The sequence below is a fragment of the Perca flavescens genome, chromosome 17 (genome assembly GCF_004354835.1).
Source record: "Perca flavescens isolate YP-PL-M2 chromosome 17, PFLA_1.0, whole genome shotgun sequence".
Classification (NCBI taxonomy): Eukaryota; Metazoa; Chordata; class Actinopteri; order Perciformes; family Percidae; genus Perca; species Perca flavescens.
The window spans coordinates 27,229,395-27,255,590 of record NC_041347.1 but is presented as its reverse complement, the minus strand read 5'-3'; the positions used below and the strand labels follow the sequence as shown (position 1 = coordinate 27,255,590).

The following is a 26,196-nucleotide window of genomic DNA, read 5'->3' as shown; positions in this document are numbered from 1 at the left end:
CCCCTTTGTTGCTCCCCCGTTCCTCTCCTTAGATCAGTCTCTCAACCTTAATTCCCTTTCCTGGATTTCTCTCTCCCTCTCTCTCTCTCTACAGTATCGCCATCATTTTGCCTCTTTCCTCTCACTGTTTTTCTATGTCTATGTCTTTTGTATCCCCCTCCTTGTTTAGCTTGCCGCCACCCAGCTCAGTCCTGAGCTATGGTCCTGACACAGGCCTGACATTGTAAAGGAAAAGTTAACGTTAAGAGGCGGAGTTTGCTTGTTCCACTGAGTGTGTATTTTGGATGCCACAGTTTATGCTAAAGTCAGACAGAGCTTTGCTCCATTCAGTGTTGTCACAAAGATGCTTCAGATGACAGGAACATTTTGGAGTGCCTTTGCCTCAGTTGTTATTGGTGTCAGGATACATTTTTGAGCACTACCCTTCAAACTGCTTCACACACATTTCTGATTTACTCCTCCTGTCTACAATTTCCTTGTCAGTCAAATGAACCAAACATTTTGAAGTAGGTTTTATTATTATTAACACAATTCTTTGAAAGATTAAACCAGCAATGAGTGAAGAACAGACTGTCTATCTAAAGCTTGATATTGCTTTTTGCCTTTGTGCCATTTACTGTTATTATTGTTGTCGTCCAAAAACTATTAAAAACACATAAAAAAGGCGTACTGTTGCAATGTGTGCCATATGCTTTCATTACCGTGATAAATGAGGTGGCACAGCCAGAAAGAAGCAGTAGTTTCATATTGAATGCAGTGAAAAGTAAAGGTGTTTAGGTTATAGGGTGGCGAATAAACAAGTACTTTTACTTTTATCTTCAGGGACCTAGGTTCAGGTCTGGAAAACTTTTAGTGGAAGTTTTTGCTTTTTAATCATCTGGAGAACCTTACCCTAACCTTAACGTAATTGTTTTTGTTACATGAAAATCTAAGACTAACCTGAACTTTAATGTCGATGTACACCTGATGAGAGTGTGTCTAATTCTATGCTCTTTTTATCAAATCATTTTTTTAAGTCATGTAGACTGTGTTTTTGTTCACAACTTGCAATCTTTGTTTTACAGTTTGTGCTCTTTTAACAAATATGATCATTTTGGGAGTGTCTTGATCTCTGATTAACGCTAACGCCACGTGCTGTTTCTTGTTTACTTACCCCGTCTGATGTGTTCAGTCCTCCCCTTCACTCTCAAAACAGAAAGTTGTCACAACTGTACTTGGCATCAACGGCCAAAACTCAAAAAGATAGTCATCCATAGTGAAGAAAACATGTATTCAGACATACTACTTACTAAGTAAAATTATCAATACCACAGTGTAGGAATACTTTGTTACAATTAAAAGTCACACTTTTAAATTTGTATTTAAATTTACGATATTGAAGAACTCTGTTTCGACCTATCAAAGAGAGACCGCAAAAATCAGCGTGGTGCTTTTCACACAAGTAGGTTAAAGAGCGAGTCTGTTGTGTTAGCTCCGCCATACTCTCTCTGGCTGACCAACCACTGCTGCGTGATGAAAACGGGTCACTAACTGTTCCCGGGTACTTTTTTTTTTTTTTAAAAGAACGTGAAAGTACAATATTTATTTCTGTATTGTACAACTATAATGTAGCAGAAAATGGAAATACCAAAGTACAGTACTTGAGTAAACATATTTAGTTACTTTCCAGTACTGGTGATGCACATTCTTCCTGTTGTTGACTTGTGAGGATGTGAAAAAGTCATGAGTGCCCCTTCCATTATGAAGTTATTATTACTCTGCAAAATGAGGGTGCTTCAGGGAAAGGTAAAGACAAGTTTGGGAAAGAAGTCTAATTGTGTGTCTCTCTTTTGCACTTAGGTGTTCTCCGAGTCACTGTGAACACGGAGGCAGCTGCAGTCAATCATGGAGCACTTTCCACTGTAACTGCTCCAGCACCGGCTACAGCGGAGCCACCTGTCACAGCTGTAAGGGCAAGAAGCTTTGTTGGTTACTGTTGTTTAAAGGCTACACAGTATGGACTGTGTGTGTGTGTGTGTGTGTGTGTTTGCACTTGTATGTTCACATATCTGTAATGAGAGTCCCTGCAGATGTTGTTGTGACATAAGGTCAGGCTGAGATCAAACCTCTTTCCTGCAATCATCATTTTGTGTGTGTGTGTGTGTGTGTGTGTGTGTGTGTGTGTGTGTGTGTGTGTGTGTGTGTGTGTGTGTGTGTGTGTGTGTGTGTGTGTGTGTGTGTGTGTGTGTGTGTGTGTATGGTTGCACTTCTATGTTCACATGTTGTCTGTAATGACAGAACTTGCTACTTTTAAGTTGAGGTCCCTGCAGACGTTGCTGTGACAGAAGGTCAGGCTGCGATCAAACCTCTTTCCTGCAATCATCATTATGTGAGCATCTCAGTCGACACAGGGAAAAGAGGGAGATTTAGAAGAAGAGAAGGAACAAGGGAGGCAGAACAAGACAGCTAGAAATGTTTAAAAAAAAAAGAAAGAACATTAAATGTAAAAAAGATACTAAAGAAGTTTCTTTAGAGAAAGATGTTACAGTAGTTCTTTGACAATGTACATATTTGTTTAGTATGTTTTAAGTGTAATTGGGCTTTTCTTTGAATTTGCAAAAGAAGTGCTCAAATATAGTTTTATTGTTTTCTTATGAAGACCAAAGTGTTCCTTTGGCAATCATCTGCCAAAAGATCAAAATTACAGCCAAGATTTCCAAACTTTTTTTGGCCCATCATCCACTTTATAGGCTCCAGATTTGTTTTGACACCAGCAATGAGCCTTGAAATGAATTACAATATATAGAAATAGTGTCCAAAAGCTGTTTCATTTTCCCCCCAATACAATACAAAAGACATCAATATCAGCCATAGAAACCTTTAAGAACCCTGTTTCCATGTCCAGATTCCCCAATGTGGTGCGGGGTCTCAACTGGAAGTCCTTCTGAGCACCATGGGTTGCCAGCATAATATATAGAAAAGCAATTAAGATCTTTGAGTTTCATAGTGGAAATAAATACTTCTGCTTTAAAAATGAATAAATAAACTGCATTACAACTATGAATTAAATATGTTGCATAGTGCCCTGTACTTATGGAATTATCGTTGTGCCTTTAGGATCTGTTGTGGGAAGGAAGTTTAGGAAAAGAGTTTTGTTTTTAATTTAATTGCAGACAAAGGTAGCGAAACATATAAATGACTGGGAATGGGATGTTTATGATGATGGTGATGCTGTGTTTCTCTCCCCTCAGCGATATTTGAGCAGTCCTGTGAGGCGTACAAACACAAAGGCAACACGTCTGGGTATTATTACATCGATGTGGATGGCAGCGGACACATCGGACCACAGCTAATATACTGCGACATGACAGGTAGCTGATACACACATCAAAACACGCATGCATCAAAACACAGCTTTTCCTTATTTTTAGATAGTTTTTTTGGGCACATGTCCAGCTTTTCCCTCTATCTTTTTTTTCATCCTTTCTGTCCGGCAATCCTGCTGAGTAAAATGCTGACATTTTTTTTCTCTGTCTTTCTTCCTTTTGTCTATCCACCAGAGGACAAAACGTGGATGGTGATCCAGCACAATAACACAGATCTGACGACAGTCCGACCGTCGCCAGGAAAGAACCAGCACTCGGCTCACTTTGAATACACATCTGAGGAGAAGCAGCTGGCGGCCTTCATTGGCCAATCGGAGCACTGCGAACAGGAACTGACCTACCACTGCAGGAAGTCACGCCTCCTCAACACACCGGGTAACTGTCAGTACCCGATCCGTTCCAACTGTACAATCCGTTCTGCGCATGCGCAAGATGTTCGCGCATGCGCTGTGGTACGATGATTTACAACACAACCGATCTGTTCCCACACTAGCCTCCACCGGGAAGCTAACGTTAGTTTAGCTAATAGCTAATTCACGTTAATTTAGCTAATAGCTAATTCGGGCGGACCGCTAGGTGATTATAGCGGTCTGCCGTTAGCCTCCACCAGGAAGCTATCGTTACTTTAGCTAACAGTTCATTTGGCTAACCGCTAGCTGATTGTAGCGGTCTGCCGTCCATCAGCCTCCACAGTTAAGCTAACGTTAGTTTAGCTAACAGCTAATTCGGCTAACCGCTAGCTGAGACAGCATGCAAACTTTTAAAAGACCCTCAAAATAAAACTTCAAAACAAACGTTAACATATATAACAGCTGTTACATCAGTTCTACTTTACTTTTGCTCATTTAAAATACAATCACTCAATACTTGTCTTTATTGTTACTGTAAAGTCTTAATTTTGCTGTAGCCTGCTTTTCCCATTATGTTTGACTTAACGTTATTTTAGACTGAATCTAGCTGTCCGTTCTGCCTGCACGATCCGTTCTGCGCATGCGTTATTTGTCGGCTAGAGGTTAGCCGAATTAGCTGTTAGCTAAACCTTACGTTAGCTTGGGTGGAGGCTAGCGTGGAACAGATCGGGCAGCGATATTACGAATCCCACTATGGCCACGCCAAGACCCGCCCTTCAATAGCGTTCACACACTACTATTGGCCAGGCGTCCATGCTTACATGTACAGGTCCTATCCCCTGACCAATCCCCTAACCCTAACCTTAACCACTCGAGGTGAAATGCCTAACCCCAACCAATCGAGCTGCTTCGTAGGGCGGGTCTTGGCGTGGCCATAGTGGGATTCGTAATTTTGCGATCGGGCAGGTTGTAAAACGGTATTATCATCTGCGCATGCGTGAACATCTTGCGCATGCGCAGAACGGATTGTGCAGGTGGAACGGATCGGGTACTGACAGTAACATTCTATAGTATTGTGTGACACCAAGACAGGGAGTATTGTCAATAAATACAAAAATGAAAGTTTTAGGATATCATGTACCAGAGTAACTGGGAGGGACTCCTCAAAAGTAAATGTATGGCTGCTGCTATATATTCACTAAAACACTGAACAATTCATTGTGATAAAATGTGTAATAATCCTCACTACTTCACTCGACTGTGAACTACTGTGCAATATTTGCAATTTTTATTTTCGTGAATGCAATATCCCCCATAATTGTATCCTCCAGTTACAGTATTCTTAATTTATTATATTACTGCACTGTTGTACAGTATCTAAGTTTTTTTGTGTGCTTTTCCTTGCTCTTAACTCTTTTTACTTGACTCAAAGAGCCTAGAATCTTGCTGTGTGGTGCAGTGTCCAGACACGTGACAATAATGAGCGTATTTGTGTGTTGCAGACGGTCCTCTGCTCAGCTGGTGGGTGGGGGGGTCCAGGTGCAGGACAGGTGCAGACTTATTGGGGCGGGGCTCCTCCAGGCAGCCAGCAGTGTTCCTGCGGCCTGCAGGAGAACTGTGTGGACCCCAAACACTACTGCAACTGTGATGCTGACCACACTGAATGGTACGGCATTATTTACTACAACAAAATAGTGAATTATGCAGCTTTAAAAAGTTTGACTGATTCAATGTAAAAGGATACCGTTAGCTACCACACCAATAGACTGGTAGACAGATGATAATGATAATCAAACTACTTCTTATGCTCTCTCTTCTCTTTCTTATCCGTCTTCTTTTGCTCGTGGTAAAAGTTACTGTAATCTTTTTCCCCTCTAGTCTTTGTTGTCCTCTTTAAATTCAGCTTCTTCCTCTTCTTCTTCTTCTTCTTTTTCTTCTTCCACTTTGTCCCTACTTTCCAGGGCTAATGACTCGGGCCTGCTGACCCATAAGGAGACCCTCCCTGTCAGATCTCTGGTGCTGGGTGATGTCCAGAGGCCGGGCTCAGAAAGTGCCTACAGAGTGGGGCCTCTCCGTTGTCGTGGAGACAGTAAGTCAATCCAGAGGCCTCAGTGTCACCTATATCTACGAGTGTCACCTTGTACATCTTTTTTTTTTTAAATGACACGTGTGTGTGTGTGTGTGTGTGTGTTGTGAGTGTTTGTGCATGTTTGTGTGTGTGTCTTGTCTCAGTTCAATATTGGCCAAGAATTAGTGACATTTGAATGGCGTAGAATTGTAATAATAAGCTGAATTGCAAACTCACGCATGTGCTCTACAATTGTAATTTGAAGACAGTGTAAATAATGATGATAATAGTTTTTCATTTATTTGCAGAAAATGTCTGGAACGCGGCATTTTTTGACAAAGAGACGTCGTACCTCCACTTTCCCACATTCCACGGAGAGCTGAGCGCAGACATCTCCTTCCTGTTTAAAACCACTTCATCCTCCGGCGTCTTCGTGGAAAACTTGGGCATTAAAGACTTCATTCGGATCGAACTCAGCTGTAAGTAAAACCTTTCGAGTTAGATGTTTAATCCGGACTTTGCTTAGAGGCGAGTACAACCTGAGCAGGAAGGATCACCCTCGGAGTTTAAGTTTCACCAGGATTGAACTCAGCTGGTGGTGATGATCCTGCCTCGATCTCCCCCTCAGAACTTCTAAACCCCTCCAAAAAAAAAAATACTTTTCCAGGAACACCGTCATTTATTTTTTTCCTCCTCTGGGAAATCACTGCTGTGGCATTCTTCTAGTCCGCTGCAATACTTTTCCTTTATAACCACCAGAGTTTATAGTTCTGTGTATCACTGTAATACATTGGTGTTGAAATCATCGTACAGGAACACTTTATGGTAGTACACAAAGTGTGTGCTGTCTATTATGACAACAGCTCTTTGTAAAGTGTTTCATTTTATGGATTTGCCAAAGAAAACTAATCTACAATTGAGAGAGGTAACTCTTTATAATCACTATACAATGCTGTGTAATATATCCACACAGGAAACTAGGTTATGCAAGAAATCAGGTTTTAAGGCTGCAGCTGGCCAATGGTGCCATGTTCTAATATATGAAGCTGCAGCTTCTGGACTAACAAAAAGAGGGCAGCCTCTGCAGCGAGCATACAGATTGTACCTATTCTGTGCATTTACCTGAATTTTTCTGAGAGAGAATTGTCACTAGTGCTACACGGGACATTCTGCACAAACCAATAGCCAAGCTACCATTAATAGCAGCTGCAATTTATGTATTTACTCAGATTTAAAGGAACACGCCGACTTATTGGGAATTTAGCTTATTCACCGTAACCCCCAGAGTTAGACAAGTCGATACACACCCTTCTCAACTCCGTGCGTGCTGTAAGGCTGTCTGAAGGCTCCAGCGGCATCAGGCCAGCACAGAACATGCAGGTGAATGGTTCCAGTAATCCTACTGCTCCGAATAAGTGACAAAATAACGCCAACATGTTCCTATTTACATGTTGTGATTTATAAGTCTGGCGTGTACAAAAACAACGTAACATGAGACACAGCCGTCTTCTAACTGTAAACAAACTGGGAACTATATTCTCAGGCGGAAGAATATAGTACTTGGGCGGAGTGATATGCTCGCAGCAAGCCTGTCTGAGAATATAGTTCCCGGTTTGTTAACTGTTAGAAGATGGCTCATGTTACGTTGTTTTTTGTACACGCTGTGACTATACAAATCACAACATGGTCGAGTTTTGAGCTGGGACAACTTTATATCGGTCTGATATACAAAGGGGATCCGAGGAAATACTGGCCGAGTATTCCCTCATCTGCAGCGGGTTTAATCAGCCTGGATTCAAGAAAAGGACGGCGTTCTGTTTCTTGCTTGTCGACCTGGATCACGTATCGTCCCCTGCTCTGGACGAAACGGATCGTTAACCTCTGGCGAGAGATTAACTGACAAACAACACGCACAGTAAGGCTGTACACAGTTCTGGGCAGACGTTAGAATTAGTGCATTTTGGTTTGTTTATTAATGAGCAAAGGGTTCGCTACCGCTTGTGCCATTAATGTGATCTGATTGTAATCATGTAATGGTCCATATATGATTATTAATCTGTTTTCTGTGAATGTATCAATAGATCACGATACCGTTGATTATGTTGTGTTAAGTAGCTGGGTATAACTGTAATCGCTACCTGCTAAATCACTCCTTTCACGGAGTTTAGTTACTCTCTGCGAGATAATCGCGGTAAATCAGCTGTTAGCCACTGGAGTGGTTATCGATAACTAAGATCAGAGTGCCTCTTGTCTTTATACTTCTTCTCTTTCTTCTTTTACTAACACACACACACACGACACAGGCTAGCCGCGTAGCTCCCGAGCTAACGCTGTAGTTTAGCAACGTGGAATCGGCTTACGTTCGTACAGAGCTAACACAGGAATTAGCTACCATACCGGCTAAATGTGCTCGTTGCCTAGCAACCCCCCAGCTTCTTCAGCCCCTCCTCGTGCATCCAGCACCACTACCACCCTCTTGAGGCTAAATAGTTTTGTGCAGCTCACAGGAGTAGCCATTTTGTAGTTTTGTGTTAGAACTACATTTCGACACCGCCCCTCCTCTTTCACTCACTCTCTCTCTCACACAGACGCACCCATGCTGCTTTGTTTTTGTTTGTTTTTGGTTGTGATATTGTAAAAAGGTATATAAGTTTATTATTGAAGGATTATTGATTAGCTACTGATAACTGTGACGTTAATAAATCTTATTAACCATATTCCTAACTTTACTAATATTGATAAAACATCATTTGATGATTTGCCAATGGTCAAATCTGTACCCTAAGGGAATCCAACATCTGAGACAATTATAATGTAGCAGAGCCTAAACTCTGAGGACAGTTGGAGTTTGTAATGCGAGAAAAACAATAACTTTTATTAGCTTAAATTCTGCCCTGGAAAAGGGGAAAATATTTTCCTGTCACAGTCAGCCAGCCAGGCAGGACAGGAAGACTGTCAGACAGATTGACAGCTCACCTACTTTCCAGATATGAACAACCAGCATGGTGCTCAGCTGGCAGACAGCCAGTAAAAAGTCAACTCCTTGAATTTCTTTACCTGCCAGTTTGTGTTTCACAATGTTTCATCAGCTGATTATTTCTAAAGTTCAGTATGAGGGTGGAGGTGCAGCGTATGTTCGGCTGTTTATAATAAAAATCAGGTATCGGTCAGTGTCGCTCCCCAAATAAATCACTTCATCTTCTAACCTCCGCAGATGGTGTAACTGTTACAGGGAATAAGGGCTTCAGGGAAAACCTGGTCTTTGGTAAAAGTGTAACAACAGAAAAACAAGCAACAAGAGAGTTTTTAGAGGGAGGAGATACAATGTCTTTTATAGTCTCGAAATCAATGCGTAAACCACATAGATTCCGTCTTGTTCGAAACAAGGCAATGTGCTTTGTAGGTAACAATTTTTGACTTAAATACATGGTTAGAAGGTACAGCTCAGGTACACCTTTTTTTCTTTCATTGTTTTTCTGTTTAAAAAATAAATACTGTAGGTTTTACTTTACAAATATAGATAAACAAGATCAGAAATTAGTGGATGATTTGATCAACAGCAACAACAATTGAATCATGGGACAGGAGCTGCATACTGTAGCTATGTCTGTGTGTTGATAGCAGAGCACTGGCCAACAATAAGTGAAGTGAAGGGTGATACAGAAGAAAAGATAATTGGATGCAAAGAAGGGACTTGAATGAATATGTACAGTAACAGTAAGTCGTGATTTTCTTCGTTTCCTGACTCAGCGTCCACCGAGGTCCTCTTCTCCTTTGATGTGGGTAACGGTCCGTTGGAGGTTCGTGTGAAGGCTGGCTCCTCGCTGAACGACAACAGGTGGCATCGCATTCGAGCCGAGCGTAACGTTAAAGAGGCATTGCTTCGCCTCGACGAGCTCCCCGCTGCCACGCAGGAGGCCCCTGCTGATGGGCACATCCACCTGCAGCTGAACAGCCAGTTATTTATAGGTGTGTGTGTGTGTGTGTGTGTGTGTGTGTGTGTGTGTGTGTGTGTGTGTGTGTGTGTGTGTGTGTGTGTGTGAGACTGTGTGTGTGTGTGTGACTGTGTGTGTGTGACTGTGAGACTGTGACTGTGACACGGCTTGAAATGCAATTCAAAGCTACCTTAACAAAGAAAAAACAACAGCACAGTATTCACACCATCTTTTTGTCCATTCATAAGATTTGTATTTGGTAGACAAATCAGCAGTTTTGGACAAGCAGATAGTGCCAGAAACTAAAGCCTTCAGCAAAACTCCACACTAACGCTCAGCTTCCCATCCTAGTTCACACTCTACAGGGATCATATTGCGGTGCTGTCTCTGGTTATTGATCCACGTTGAAACTGACAAATTTAAGTGAGATCAATCAGCCGTTAACAATCCTTGTTCCTAACGCTTAGCAATTTAAGGTATACAGGCCAAGGTTATGGAAGCAATAACTTTATACGTGTACACTTAATAGACTGAGAGAAAATCCTCACAAATTGATAGAAACATCACCAGGATGATGCAGTGAAAAGCTGTTTGTAGTGGTCAGTTCTCTTGCGGTAACCTTGGTACAGTGTTTGAACCCAGTCCATTACTTAAGGTAGTCCCTTCCGGACAGCTCCTGATAAAACTCCGGGCCCTGATATGAACCTCATCAACTCTGCAGTCCTGGAAAGCTGTTTATCTCATTGTAACAGTCTTGAGGTTGCCATTTGCCATCTGAGACAATTATAATGTAGCAGAGCCTAAACTCTGAGGACAGTTGGAGGTTGTAATGCGAGAAAAACAATAACTTTTGTTTTTGTTTAAATTCTGCCCTGGAAAAGGGGAAAATATTTTCCTGTCACAGGCAGCCAGCCAGGCAGGACAGGAAGACTGTCAGACAGATTGACAGCTTACCTACTTTCCAGATATGAACAACCAGCATGGTGCTCATCTGGCAGACAGACAGCCAGTAAAAAGTCAACTCCTTGAATTTTTTTTACCTGCCAGTTTGTGTTTCACGATGTTTCATCAGCTGATTATTTCTAAAGATCAGTATGAGGGGGGAGGTGCAGCGTATGTTTGGCTGTTTATAATAAAAATCAGGTATCGGTCAGTGTCGCTCCCCAATTTGATCACAACAATGATAGGATTTGATTTCCATTAATTTCTTCAAAACATTGCCATAACTTGTCATTTACAGTAGATCTATTGAGTAGAGCTATTGAATAGCCATATTTTCTCCCAGGTTTTGGCACTGGAAGCATCAGCATATGCATAAGTAATGTGTGGGACAGCACAGTATATGGTAGTTATTTCATTGATAATTTATTGAGAGAAAATGAATCTGCAATTTTGATAATAGATGAATTGCTTTGAATCCTTTATCAAGCAAAATATGTCAAACATTCTCCAGTTCCATCTTCTTAATTGTGAGGATTACACCACCACATTTACCACTTTTCTGTGTTTTCTATCATTGTGACTTGAATGTCTGAGTTTTGGACGGTGGATCAACAAAACAAGCTATTTTAAGGAGAGTAAAAGAATAAAAAAGAACAAACGAGATGCATTGCAGCATGTTAAAGTTCATTCTTTGTGTGTGTCTTTAGGAGGCACAGCGTCCAGGCAGAAGGGCTTTCGGGGTTGCATTCGCTCTCTGCAGCTGAATGGCGTCACCCTGGACCTGGAGGAGAGAGCGAAGATCACCCCCGGGGTTCAGGCGGGATGTCCAGGCCACTGCAGCAGCTATGGCTCACTCTGCCAGAACCAGGGCCGCTGTGTGGAGAGGCCAAACAGCTTTTCCTGTGACTGTGGCCCGTCTGCTTACACTGGAGCCTTCTGCGAAAGAGGTACACAGGGTTTGTCACTTATCTCCCAGCAGCAGCTGAAGAGGAGAAAGGATAGGGATTTTGAGAGCATATTGTGTGCTGTAACAAACCCAGGTACCCATTTAAACCCTTTATGATCAAAATAGGAGAAACTAGTTTCTTTTCAAGAAATTTAATGTTGAAAAAATCATCTTGTTCCACCCTGTGTGACAATATCATATACATACTGTTTCCCTTCCACCTCTTCTAATCCTTGTGCATCATTAAATATGTAACTTTCTGCCGCTAGGGGTCTCTCAACCAAAACAATGGACGGTAAAACTGGACTTTTGATGACGTTGTGAAGTTGCGTGGAATTATGGGAGTTTTTAGTGTTAAACACCTTCGCTGTTGGTTAGAATGCATCAGTTCACGGACGAGTTTACCCATTCAAGTTTATTCACGTTACGTTTATTCATGTTATTGTAATAAAATAGCTGAAGTTTCCCCAACATAATTAAGTTTTTCTTGATTAGATTTTTATTTGTAGCTGACCAGTTAGCTAGTGAGCCAGCAAGCTAACAGTAGCCAGCAGCTAAAACACAAAATATTTCACATATCAGTGTCACTTTTTGGATGGTTTCAACAACGGGGCGGACGGGGTTTGTTGTAACGCTAGCTAGCTACTAAACGAGGCTGAGAGACGGGTGTGGGTGGGGATTGTCGGGGGGGATCTCCCCGACGGCTAGGACGTTCGATGCCTGTTGTGCAGCAGCAGTTGCATCTCCCAGCTGCCCGGAAGCGATATTACGAATCCCACTATGGCCACGCCAAGACCCGCCCTTCAATAGCGTTCACACACTACTATTGGCCAGGCGTCCATGCTTACATGTACAGGTCCTATCCCCTGACCAATCCCCTAACCCTAACCTTAACCACTCGAGGTGAAATGCCTAACCCCAACCAATCGAGCTGCTTCGTAGGGCTGGTCTTGGCGTGGCCATAGTGGGATTCGTAATTTTGCGTCCCGGGGCTGTTGTCAGCTGTCATCCCGACTGAGTCTCTCTGCGCCGGGGGAGTGAGGCAGACAGACCGGGGTGTGCTAGCTGGCTAAATTAGCATTAGATTAATCGTCTATCTATACAGCTAACGTTAACGTTACTAGTGACGTTATTCGTGGGTTAGCTCAGTCTTGTTAGCTGTGGTCGAAACAGTCATACTAAAAATAACTGTATTAGTGTGTTGAACGATGTTGTAACCTCATAATGTTACCCACAAAGCATTAGCATCAACGTTAGCACATTTTAGTAACGTTAAGCTGGTATCGATATTGAACTTACAAAATAGACAAAGTCTCTGTTGTATTACTGTGATAAAAAGTGGGATGTAATTAATCACAAAATTATGCTGTATGGCAAAAAAAGCAGTATTACGGTTACAAGTATTTATTTCTGTGACATTGTATGATTTACAATTACTACTGAACGTATCATCTTGCTGCCAGTGTTCTGACGGAAGTTACGAGTAACTACACAGTGAAAGGTTATATGACGCCACTGACGGGCAACTAAAGGAAACGTGCCGTGTCTGAAAATAAAATAACAGATTTCTCTGGGTTGACATTTGGTGGAAACATTTGGGATAGTGTAAGAACATAACTCATAAAAATATATAACATAGGTATGGTCGGTTTTAGACATTTTAAAGCAGAAATGTTACATATTGTACCTTTTTAAATAAACTTTTTACCTGAAATTTAGCCTGACTTATTTGGTATCTTTGGAAACTGTGGAGCATAGTGAAATTACTGTCATTTAGTGCAGAAAACAACAGAGTTAATAATATTTTGGCCTGTTTAAAGGGTAACTACCGTTTTACAATGCATTTGTGTCTAATAGACTGATGTGACCAAAAATTTTTGAGTTTGGTCCAGTATTGAGCAAGATCGCAATGAGGGGCCGGCGCGAAACAAGCTACAATGTAACCCAATGGGGCAATTGTGCAGCCTCGATTTTTGTCCGATAAAAGTGATTTTTTTGTTGTTGCTACTGACAGGCTCAGATTGTTACTAAAGGTGACAACGTTATCAAGTCGGAAGACAGCGGTGTGGAGAGTGGAGCGTGAGTCGAAAAAAAGGCGTTCTGGGAGTCTATTGTTTCGGAGTAGACTACAGAAATGATAGGCTCCTGTCAAAGATTGTCAGTGCCATGGCTCAATATTTAAATGATTTCTACAACATGAATGAGGTCGTTAGAGTTCGATGACCAACTGTATTGTAATTGTACGATACTAAAATGAAAAGCAAGAGCTATGTGCAGATTTTTTACTCAACATTTTCTTATTGTCTTAAAAAAAAAACATCCTGATGGAGACATCCAGTCATATGATCGTGGCCTTCAAGTAAGACTACACACCTTGACTTGTTACGTAAGGTATCACAAGAATATTCAGTCATCACATCAGCTGCCCAGCTGTTCCACGGGTGTATCTGCGACGGAAATCCCAAGTCTGATACACAACAGTGTTATAATTGGCAGCCACATTTTTTTTTCACCTGTCAGCTGCTTCCCTGTGGCATGAGCTTACAAATTAGGTCTTGTTAGTGCTGCTTCACTGATACGTTCCCCCGCAAGATTAATTGTTAGATGAAGAGCAAAGACATACAGTAGCCTATATACTGTACTTATACAAATTTAAATGAAAATCATACTGTCTGCGAAGCAAAATAAAGCTGTAGACCAAACTTTTAACAGCCAAATTGCACATCCCACACGCACAGCACAGCTGTTTACCATACTGCAACAAAATAGACAACTGCAGTAACTTCACTTTTTAATTAAACTTTCGGACATTATCTCCCTCCCTGCAGAGGTTTCAGCCAGCTTCAAGTCGGGAACAGCCGTCAGCTACACCATCAAGGAGCCGGTGTCCAATGAGCTGAACAGGAGCAGCAGCAGCAGCGCCCTGCCCTCCTCCATATCCTCTGACATGACCCTGAGAGCAGAAAATGTCTCCCTGGGCTTCAGGACCAGCCAGAGTCCCGCTCTGCTCCTCTACGTCGGCTCCTACCACAGAGAGTACCTGGCTGTGGTGCTCAACAAGCATGGTGAGCACTTGGATAATGTGCTTTATGCTCAGAGTCAATACATTTTGGCTGTTGGAAGCATCCATAACCCCCTCTTCTTCTCCGAAAGCAGACTTTCTGTCAGTCATTTCTTCTTTGTCTGCTCCAACTCCTCTCTGTTCACTTTTTTCTCTTCTTATGGCTCCTTTCATCCAGTTTTCCTCTCCTCTGCTGCCATTCACTTCAGTGTTTCATCAACTTGTTGTGATTTAAACCAGGCGAGTGGCAAGTGGGATAATTTGAATTGTAAAGGCCAAATAAGTCTAATAAACCTGGATTAGTTGTGAATAGGCTGCTTTAATAACTGGAGGAAGCTGTTTGCCAGCAGCTCAAGCTTAAAAAACAACAACCCAGGAACAGGTTTCTTTTGGTGATAAAATGTTTGTGACTTTTCAATGGATTACATCTTCAGTAGGATCGATGGGTTTGGGGCTGAGTGCCACAGACAATTTGGAAACTAACACACTGTTGGTTTTGGTCTTTTTATGCTACAGTACGTTATTGATAATCCAACCCAGAAGACAAACAAAGCACCAATATGATTGGTTATCATACTTTGTAAAACATATTGTAATTACATTGTTTCTTTTCATAAAAAATGAGGGTTCAAGGTTTTTTAGCAGCTGAATCAAATTTCAGGGATATCATTTGTCAGTTTTCAAAGTGTAAGCTGAACATTATAGATTATGTTAACCGTATTCCCCTTTAAATCATGTTGAAGTATCATTATAATTAAAAGCACTTAATAATTAAAAGAACTAGAGAACTGGTCAGTTCTCAGTTGTTAGAAACAAATTATCCTGCAATTTACACCCACCAGATGTAACTCATTTTCTTCAGGAAAACAAGGGCATGTGGAAATCTGACGTTGCTAACAACTTTTGAAAAGGCAAAAAGTTCAGCCATCACCAACTTTTCACCACTTACAAGCTATCTAAACTATCTCCATGTCAGCGGTGCGATCTGGGTCTGTCAACTCTGTAGTCACCTCCTGTGACTTGTTAATTGTGGGCATCACAGTGTAAAAACTGTTCAACTGTCTCTCACTTTTCTCTATCTATTTTCCTCTAACAAGTGTGGTACAAAAGGCAAGCATTAAGTGTCAAAAGTAATTATCAAGCCAAAAAATATAAGCAATGCATGATTCAAAAACTTTGGAAAACTTTCTCTTATTCTGTTTTCTGCTTTCTTTCTCTTTATTTCTCTGTCTATCTGCCTATTGTCATATCACACTGTGGCATCAGGATTACATGCTTTCATAATTGTTGTCCAAGATATGCTCATTTGAATTTCTAAAATATTTTAATATGCACTAGTTATTATGCATTTGCAATGTAAAATAGAAATTAAGCTTTCCAGTCTTTTCCTATATTGCATGTCTTATCCATAGAGGCTGCAAACATTGTGTGCATGGGAATGGCATAGAATCATATAAATAAACTTGACTCTGTATACCATTATTTCCAGTACTTGGCCCTAATTTTTTAAATATTGAATTCATTTTCGGTTTATTATTCAGTGGCTGTTGCACTGGAACATCCAGATCCCCCTTGATACATATTAATACTCTAAAAGAAATGTATATTAAAGGACTGGTACGAGGACAGATTCAGCAAAGAATATAACTGAACATTTTAGTGGTTCTGTTTTTGATACAAGTAATTTGGTGGCTTTTAGCAATTTACAAAAATATGTTTATTTTATAAGTTAAAATCTTAAATATTCAAATTGATTGTATAAATGAAGAACCATGCTTGGCTAATGGTATTTTGTTCATCATTTGTAAATATTACTGCTGTGTGCCAAGAACCTCATAAAGCCCAAGAAGAATTTAATTGGATTTTTACTTTATAATTTTCTACACAAACATTGTTTTTTGTTCATGTAACACAATATATGCTTAAATAATAAAAGGTTGGTTTTGATCATTTTTGTATTAGAAAGATCTTAGGATCCTGTGTTTGATTTGTGTGTGCAGATATGCTGGAGGTGAGATACAGACTGGACAGCAGCAAAGAGGCAGAGATCCTGAGAAGCAAAGTGAGGAACCTCGCCAACGGACAGCTACATGCTGTAACCATCAGCAGACTGGCAGACGCCGTCTCTGTGCAGGTAACGCTCACTGAAATATTTCTCTCAGTCGGTACTGAACCCTGAGTCACCCTTCAGCAGCCAGCGGGAGAAGCTACAAGATAACAGCGGTGACTAGCTGCAGGAAACACTCAGCAGATAATAGATAATAAAAATGTGGTTAGTGGCTCGGAAACACCTCTCAAAGTGCTTTTTGTCTTACCTTCAAAATAAGACTTTGGCTTTGGGCACAAGATCCTCCTGCTTATAAAATGCTTAGTTGCCTTTTTTATAGATTATACTAATGTTGTGGCACTTTATTCAATGACCTAATCTTTGCCTAATTATAGTTTCACTTTGTATGCTGATGATACACAGCTGTACCTTCATCTGTGTTTTCACAAACAAACACCACATATGGACCTCTAGTTCACTGCCTCACTAATTCTCATCTTAGGTCCCTGTAGTACCATAGCCAGAATTTCTACCCATCTTAGTATATTGCATCCTTGCTCAGATGTAGGAAGGTGTGCAATAATGAGGAAAATCACAAAAACAAAGCATTTTTATCTGCAGAAACGTGTACATTTCAAATCAAATTACTAACATTTTAAGTTGTGCAATCAGTTGTATGGTTTAAAGTATTTACCTACCTGCGATGTTGAGGTGTTTTTTTCTGAAACTTATTTTGGACTGAAACCATAATTTTCTTTCAGATTGACAAGAACAATAAAGAGGACTTCAATCTGACATCTGATGTAGAATTCAATGCCATCAGGTTGCTGGTTCTTGGCAGAGTGCACGGTAAGTCAAGCAACTTTGAGTCTATGAAAAGCGCTATATAAATTCAATCTATTATTATTATTAAGTGAGACAGCTACACAAACCCAGACAAGGCCTTTTAAACCGCAGAGCACTCAGAATCTCATTTCAGAGAGGTTCTGCCTCATCAGACAAAGAGTAATTGGAAACTTCCATCATGATGGTTGGATCCCCAGAACAGCTGTTGTCTAGACGATATAGCAGGTAAAAGAAACATAGAAATAAATATAAATGCCCGGCACTAAGATGGACATTATTCAAATCACCACAATTACATAGGTGGTAGGTTAGACCTACCAGAAGTGAATGTAACTAGAAATATTTTTTCACCTGTTAACACAAGTAATGCAACAGCACAAGGTACTTTTAACTAAGAGAATAACTGAACAAAATACAAGTTTATTAATTATTGATCATTGGCGTTTCCTGATATAAAACAGGGGTAGAGGAAACAACAGGAAGATGACTGCAAACGGTAAAGTACTATTAAAAAGCTTTTTGATATGACAGCTGAAACCTGTTAGCTGTCATATAAAAAACCTTATATGACAATGAAGTTTAATGACACAGAGCTACAGTTATCAAGCTACTTACTTGGTCGACGTTAAAGGAACACGCCGACTTATTGGGAATTTAGCTTATTCACCGTAACCCCCAGAGTTAGACAAGTCGATACATACCCTTCTCATCTCAGTGCGTGCTGTAAGGCTGTCTGACGGCTCCAGCGGCATCAGGCCAGCACAAAACATGCAGGTGAATGGTTCCAGTAATCCTACTGCTCTGAATAAGTGACAAAATAACGCCAACATGTTCCTATTTACATGTTGTGATTTGTAGAGTGACAGCGTGTACAAAAAACAACGTAACATGAGACACAGCCGTCTTCTAACTGTAAACAAACCTGGAACTATATTCTCAGGTGGAAGAATATAGTACTTGGGCGGAGTGATATGCTCTCAGCAAGCCTGTCTGAGAATATAGTTCCCGGTTTGTTTACTGTTAGAAGATGGCTGTGTATCATGTTACGTGGTTTTTTGTACACGCTGTGACTATACAAATCACAACATGTAAATAGGAACATGTTGGCGTTATTTTGTCACTTTTGTCACAATTGGGAGCAGTAGGCTCGTTGGAACCAGTTACCTGCAGGATCTGTGCTGGGCTAAGCTAATGCTGGAACCGTCAGGCAGCGTTACAGCACGCACGGAGATGAGAAGGGTATGTATCGACTTGTCTTACTCTGGGGGTTACGGTGAATAAGCTAAATTCCCAATAAGTCGGCGTGTTCCTTTAAAGCTACAATGTGTATAATTGACATTATCCAACTTTGGTAATATCAAAAAGACACTGTGTGGCAGAGAGCAATACATGCTGCTAAAGAGTCTACAGCCATGCTAGCGGATCTGTGAGGCTCCAGTTAGGCACAACATGCTACAATATAACATAAGCTAATTAGCACTAAACACAAAGTACAGGGGCTGATGGGAATGTCGTTAGTTTTACAGTAGTCTAGCATTGTCAGACCTTCCTCCACAGCGCTGCGGAGGAGGGTCTGGCTAGTCCACACAACATTCCATGATAGGAGAAAATTTTGCTCTGGTTTATTGGCATTTCTTTAAACCAATCACAATCGTCTTGGGTGGCGCTATGCGCCGGACATAATGGCGTTGCTGCTGCAAAATAGCCTCGGAAAGGAACTTGTTTTGGTGGAACGTGTACATTCAAAGGTTGTTTTAGTCGTGCAACAGAAAACTCAGATTGGACAGATAGTCTAGCTAACTGTCTGGATTTACCCTGCAGAGATCTGAGGAGCAGTTAACCATAGTCCTCATAAATCGACCAGAGTATAAAATGCAAACACAAAGAAAGCGTAAGGTGACGGACATCCGGCGGAATTTCCGGCGGCACCTGAAAAATCACGGAAATGAAACGTTGTGATATAGACTAGTTTTAAAGGTATTTCATCATAAAACAAAGTATTGAACAATCTGAAAATTTGACCTGATGAAGGCGCTAAATGAAAAATCAGGGGATCAAAGTTATTACAATTGATCCTTTGGGGACCATGAATGTGTGCAAATTCCATGGCCACTAATCCAATAGTTGTTGAGACATTTCACTCATGACCACAAATGTAAACCTCATGGTGGCTAGAGCAAAGTCAGGGAATTACCAAAGTCAGTAGGATTCATCCTCCGGGGACCATAGATATCAACAAACAGACCAATATGGCCCTCTACAGAGCTGATGGCCAAGAAAATGTGACACAGGTCACAATAAATGTTGGAACAATGTTTGGAGGTGATAAAAGCAGATACTGATTATTTGGCCACTGCATTATATGAAATCCGACTAAACCAGGGAGTCGGCCTGAACAGTTTAACATCTAAGCATGAAAGACTTTTCTACCAAAATACCTCTGCTCTTGTTTCCTTTTGCCTGGTGTGCCTCAGACATGAAACAGAGACACAGCCCCACTGTAATTTACTTTGTCATGACCTAGTTATGCTCTTTCAGAAGAGTGCCTTCAGAGACAGACTAAGAAATAGGGTGTTAATAAGATGAGAGGCTGTGGGACTTCCCTGACCCAGGTGTAGCACTGCCATTGCAAACCCACTATAAAAAGTTATGCTTTTCTTTATCGGCATACTTTGATTCAGCAATTGATATATGGATCAAGGTTTCTGAGGTCAAATCAGAGTAGTACTAAATGTTTCACATGATACATAATATATTTTTCTCTTTCTCTCCAGACTCTGGTGAGTTGGATCCGGAGCTGTCTCGGCTTGCCTCTCTAGGTTTCACAGGCTGTCTGTCGGCTGTCCTCTTTAACTCCATCAGCCCACTGAAAGCTGCTCTGCTCCACCCAGTCCCCAGCCCCGTCATCGTTACCGGCCCACTGGTCCAGTCCATTTGTGGCTCCACTTCAGCCAATCCCTATGCAGTGGAAACGACACACCACCTATCAGGTCAGAGGAAATTGTTGTTTTGGTAAAAATTGGCATTTTCACCACCTTAGGCTCCATTTATACTTAATTACGTAATTTCAAGTGTGTGTGATATGTGGAAAAAATCCTTATTTGATTTATTACACTGTAGTTGGAATAACATAACTTCCCAAATGTTAAAAGTTATAAAAGGACAGATAACAAATAATTTGACAGAAACAAATTCATAGTGCTTCTCTCAGCAATCCCAATTCTCAAATGTCAATATCTGCAATGGAAAAACATTGACGCAGAGGATTAAAACTTTGACTCTTTGTCCTCACACACCGTATGTCCAAAAACGTTTTGTATCCTCTTTTAAAATGTATTATCGCACAGCAGCTGCAGAATCATACTCACTTTATATTTCCTTCCACAAAAAGTGACAAAAATTTAAAGTTCAACTTTAACACTTATAAGAGAAAAGTTAAAGTTTTGTCTGTAGATTGAACAGTTGTTGGGCATAAGCTTTATTCAGTATTCTCTCACGATATTTTTCTTCTTTTTTTCTTTTTTTTTTTAATGCAGGTATTGAGGAAAACTATCCTTTGTTAGTAGAACCGATAATGGCAAAATTCCAGTCTTAGTATTACTTGATCTCAGTGCTGCATTTGATACGGTAGACCATGACATATTGCTTGACCGATTGGAAAACTGGGTTGGTCTTTCTGGCTCAGTACTAAAGTGGTTTGAATCCTATTTAAAGAATAGGGACTACTTCGTGTCTATAGGTAATTATACATCTGAGCATACAAATATGACGTGCGGAGTTCCCCAAGGCTCAGTTCTGGGGCCTCTTCTGTTCAACATCTACATGCTTCCACTGGCTCAGATTATGGAAAACAACAAAATAAGTTACCATAGTTATGCGGATGACACACAAATTTACATAACCTTATCGCCAGGGAACTATAGCCCAATACAACAATTAAATATGTGCATTGAAAATATTAATGATTGGATGTGCCAGAACTTTCTTAAATTAAATGAAGAAAAAACGGAAGTGGTTGTTTTTGGAGCAAAAGAGGAACGATTTGAAAGTCAGCGCTCAGCTTCAAACGACAATGTTAAAAACAACAGACAAAGCAAGAAATCTTGGTGTAGTCATGGACTCAGACCTAAATTTTAAAAGCGACATTAACATAATTAAAAAATCAGCCTATTATCACCTTAAAAATATATCAAGGGTTAAAGGGCTTATGTCTCAGCAGAATCTGGAAAAACTTTTCCATGCTTTTATCTTCAGTAGACTTGACTACTGTAACGGTGTCTTTACAGGTCTCCCTAAAAAATCAATCAGACAGCTGCAGCTGATTCAAAACGCTGCTGCTCGAGTCCTCACTAAAACCAAGAAAGTGGATCACATCACTCCAGTACTGAAGTCTCTACACTGGCTTCCAGTGCCTCAAAGAATTGATTTCAAAATACTTTTACTGGTTTATAAATCACTAAACGGTTTAGGGCCAAAATACATTTCTGATCTGCTACTACATTATGACCCACCCAGACCTCTCAGGTCGTCTGGGACAGGTCTACTTGTTGTCCCCAGAGTCAGAACTAAACAGGGGGAAGCAGCGTTCAGTTTTTATGCTCCACATATTTGGAACAAACTCCCAGAAACCTGTAGGTCCGCTATGCTCTTTAATGTTTTATGTAAAGCACTTTGAATTGCCCTGTTGCTGAAATGTGCTATACAAATAAAGCTGCCTTGCCTTGCCTAGAACCATACTGGAAATTTTACACTTTAGGCTAGCTCATCAACATAAATGCGGTGTTCATTTTTACAATGCAGACTCAAATCTAAGTGTGTGTGTATGTGTGTGTGTGTGTGTGTGTGTGTGTGTGTGTGGAATGTCTGCACATTGATTTCCACAGTGGATAAACGAATGACGAACACAAATGGATAACAAAAGGGAACACAGGAAATCAATCTAAAAGTTGTTTAAAAAATAATGTCAAATGTAGAGATTTGTAGTTAAAGAAGGGGTGTGTTTGGAGATGTGTTTCCTGTACTAAGGTTCTAATTGTTGCATGCATTTCGGATTTAATGAGTGAGAGGATAATGGTCAGAAAGTAGCAAACCCAAACCCCAGGCTTCATAATGTTTCCTTAGAAACCTTTGGCTGGCTGCACTGACACTCTAGCTCCATATTGAATGTAAATTCCTACAATTAGAGCATCCTCTTTCTCAAGGGGTTTAAATTAATAAACAGTATTGAGGTTATTGTAGGCGTAAGCTTTCTGTGTGGGTGCTGCCTCTCAAACTTTACAATGGGACCTTTGGGTGTCTAATGATGTAAAGACACTGGGTTAATGGTCACTAGATGAGGAAATTAATGCAGACCAGGGAAGAGTTTCCTTTACCATATCTTTCCCTTGTGGTTACTCATGCAGAAAATTGTGTGGAGGTGTGCTGTGGTATCCATTACGCCTTATCTGCTCAGACTGATGGTATATGACTGTATATGATTCCTGTTATGTCTCTGTTGAGCATTTCTCCATTTCTATTTTTCACTTCACAAATGACCTCCTTGCTCCTCTCTCTTTTTTCTTTTCTTCTCATCTGCTCACCATTTCTTCTTTTTCCTACTCATCACTCTTTGTATTCCCGTGTGTGATACTTCCTCTGCATTTGTCCTCTCTTTTCTTTCCTTTCTCACTTCACTTCTGCATCTCCGTCTGTCCTTTTATCTTTCTTCCGTGTTTCTGTGCTGCAGGCCAGTCTGGATCAGTGGGAACAGGTCAGCCTTTGGTGAATGCCACCAGGAGTGACTCAGCTCTGATTGGAGGTACTGCAGCAGCAACGTTTTTCACTGTCACGCTGCCATTATCCTCAATCATGAGACTGAAACTGTTTGCAAAGCAAGCAGAGATGACATGATGTACAAGAGCTCAGTTAAGATACAGTTCGACCTGACAGTGAGATGGTGGATACAATTCAAGAGTTATATTGCAAATTTCAATGTGTATATTTGAAATTTTGAGTTTTGTGTAGACTTTTCCTTTCTTTTGAAATATGTATTGGTTTGGAGCGTTTTCATGAAATGTGCATGCTGTGTAACAGTTAGTTAGTTTGAATGAAAGCCCTGGGTTGTCCCTCAAACAGCATGACCGTGCCACAAAGGAAACCAATTGGAATACAAATTACTTTATACTTTGTACTTTTCTTTTTTTTTTTTTGCTAACACCGGTGTAGACCTTAGCTGAAATTGCTCTGAGAGCCTGGGGTAAATGGGCTGACTGCACCACTAATGATGGAGCGAAAGCAATCTAATCTAATCTTTTTTATCCTAATGTAATGTTTCATCTCCAATGTGGTTCTTCAGATCTAATCTCTTAAATTTTAAAAGGTTTATAAAGTCACAGAGCATTCAATTATAATATAATACCTGCATGCTAAAATATCCTAACGTATACAGTATGTAAGGGACAACTGTCATCATGTAAATGCATAAATGAGACTTCAGATAGACCTCACAGTTATCAAATTAGCTACTGTATGAAACATACATTATTTAGCAGGGAATTTACAGCAACTATCTACTCCTCTGCCTGTGTAAGTTACACTCAATTTTCAAAATAAACAACTTTTTATTCTTGCTTGAGGTAGTTGAACCCTTTTAAAAGGATATCATATGACATACATTTGTTGTATGGGAAGGCTTTTATTTTGAAGACATTTTCCTCTCTAATTCACCTCACCCTTATCATTACTGTCATTGTTAAACCAATTGTTTTTTTTAAATATTGACTTTAAGGGCTAAATCCTTGTGCAATCAGTTGTTGTTTTGTATTTGTATCTAACAGTCCAATGTTGTAGATAATTTTTCACTGTGAAGAAAGTCTTTTTTTCTGTTGATTAGTCTCAAAAAATCCTAATTAGTCCACTCTCAAACAATATTATTTCAGACCTACATGTGAGTAAAGAGAGCCCACGTTACCACTGCTATAGTCTCGTTTGTCAGACCTTCCTCCACAGCGCTGCGGAGGAGGGTCTGGCTGGTCCACACAGCATTCCGGGATGGGAGAAAGTTACGTGCTCTGGTTTATTGGCATTTCTTTAAACCAATCACAATCGTCTTGGGCGGTGCTAAGGGGCGGACGGAGCAACGGCGCCTCTGCAAAATAGCCGTTGTAGATGTCCATCACCTTCCGTTTTCTTTGTGTTGGAATTCTAAACTCCGGTGGATTTATGAGGACTATGGTTAGCTGCTCCTCAGGTCTCTGTAAATCCAGACAGCTAGCAAGACTATCTGTCCAATCTTAGTTTTCTGTTGCACGACTAAAACAACTTTTGAACATACAAATGTTCAAATAAGACAAGTTCCTTCCCGAGGCTATTTTGCAGAGGCGCCATTGCTCCGTCCAGCGCTTAGCACCGCCCAAAACGATTGGTTAAAAAATGCCAATAAACCAGAGCACATTTTTCTCCCATCCTGGAATGCTGTGTGGACCAGCCAGACCCTCATCCGCAGCGCTGGGGAGGAAGGTCTGGCAACCGCTGCTGAGCCGCTATAACTTGTCATTTCCTCTGCTTTGCAGGTGTCATAGCGGTGGTGATCTTTGTGACCGTGTCTGCATTAGCCATAATGGCCCGTGTCCTCTACAGGAGGAAAAGGACGTGTCAGAGCCAGGAAGTAAAGACAGTAAAGCCAGAAGACAGCCCGGAGCTGGCGTTCAGCAGCCAGACCAGCTCACAGAACGGTCCGAGCGAGAACCAGAAAGAATATTTTATTTAGGTTTAGATGGAGATTCGGAGCTGAGGAGGGACAGAGATGCCTTGCCAAGCCTCAGTGCTTTACACTACAAACTGAGCCCGAGCAGAGGCTCAACAGGAAGACACAAACAGAACTAATACACTCATGTTCTGTCTTTTTTTTTTTTTTTTTTTGCTTCTGTGGTTGTATTTTTGTAAAGACTGTATATAGATGCACATGGAACAAAGTGTTGAATTTATAATACATCAATACTGTCAGTAGAATTGTTAATATTTAATGACGTAAATCTTAAAACGATCAATTACTACCAATCAGTCCTTTCTCTGTCCTATTGAAATGTTTGAAATGATTAAATGAGGAACTGTATTTTTCATGGGTCCGAGGTGATTTAAATACATTTTCCAACATGGATAATGAATGTTTGCTGTTTTGAGTGAGAGAGCCTAGTTATTTGAATTTCCACTTGTTTTCATGTTTTTTCATTGGATGTTTTTTTTCTTTTTTTTTTTGCACCTTCTTTATTAAGTATGGCAAAGCAAAGTGTATCCGTTCACATTTCTCATTTTCGCAAAAGGTTTATCTCACCATGATTCTCTGTCATTACATTGCAGCTTCAAGAGAAACTTAACTCAGATGAATTTTTACTTTTATATTCCTTTTGCTTTATATTCCTTTCTTCCTCTGGATCTCCTGCCTCCAGCTCTCTATGTAGTTCTGAATAGTAAAGGTATTGAGACAGATGAAGTTACTGTGGACTTTCTGTTCCCAACACCATTCCAACTAAAATATTTTATGTTTTAAGGAGAAGTTACTGCCGCAACTCTCTCCTCTCCTTAGCTTACGGCAGAGCTGGCGAATGTTGGACTCGACAGCGACTACAGCACACGGGAGTCGACTGGCGTTGAAACCA

General features: G+C 40.6%; 1 protein-coding gene across 1 annotated transcript in view; it reads left to right on the top strand.

Annotated features, from left to right (window-relative positions):
- Positions 1-25,307, top strand: part of LOC114571774 (contactin-associated protein-like 4) — a 69,090-nt gene extending 43,783 nt beyond the window's left edge. The window contains 15 exon segments of the mRNA XM_028602966.1: positions 1,840-1,946; positions 3,231-3,350; positions 3,540-3,740; positions 5,218-5,258; positions 5,260-5,381; positions 5,677-5,804; positions 6,092-6,262; positions 9,534-9,752; positions 11,368-11,607; positions 14,435-14,671; positions 16,668-16,801; positions 17,476-17,563; positions 20,335-20,550; positions 23,286-23,357; positions 25,111-25,307. Coding sequence (XP_028458767.1) covers positions 1,840-1,946; positions 3,231-3,350; positions 3,540-3,740; positions 5,218-5,258; positions 5,260-5,381; positions 5,677-5,804; positions 6,092-6,262; positions 9,534-9,752; positions 11,368-11,607; positions 14,435-14,671; positions 16,668-16,801; positions 17,476-17,563; positions 20,335-20,550; positions 23,286-23,357; positions 25,111-25,307 — 2,293 coding nt within the window.
- Positions 25,308-26,196: the final 889 nt, after the last annotated feature.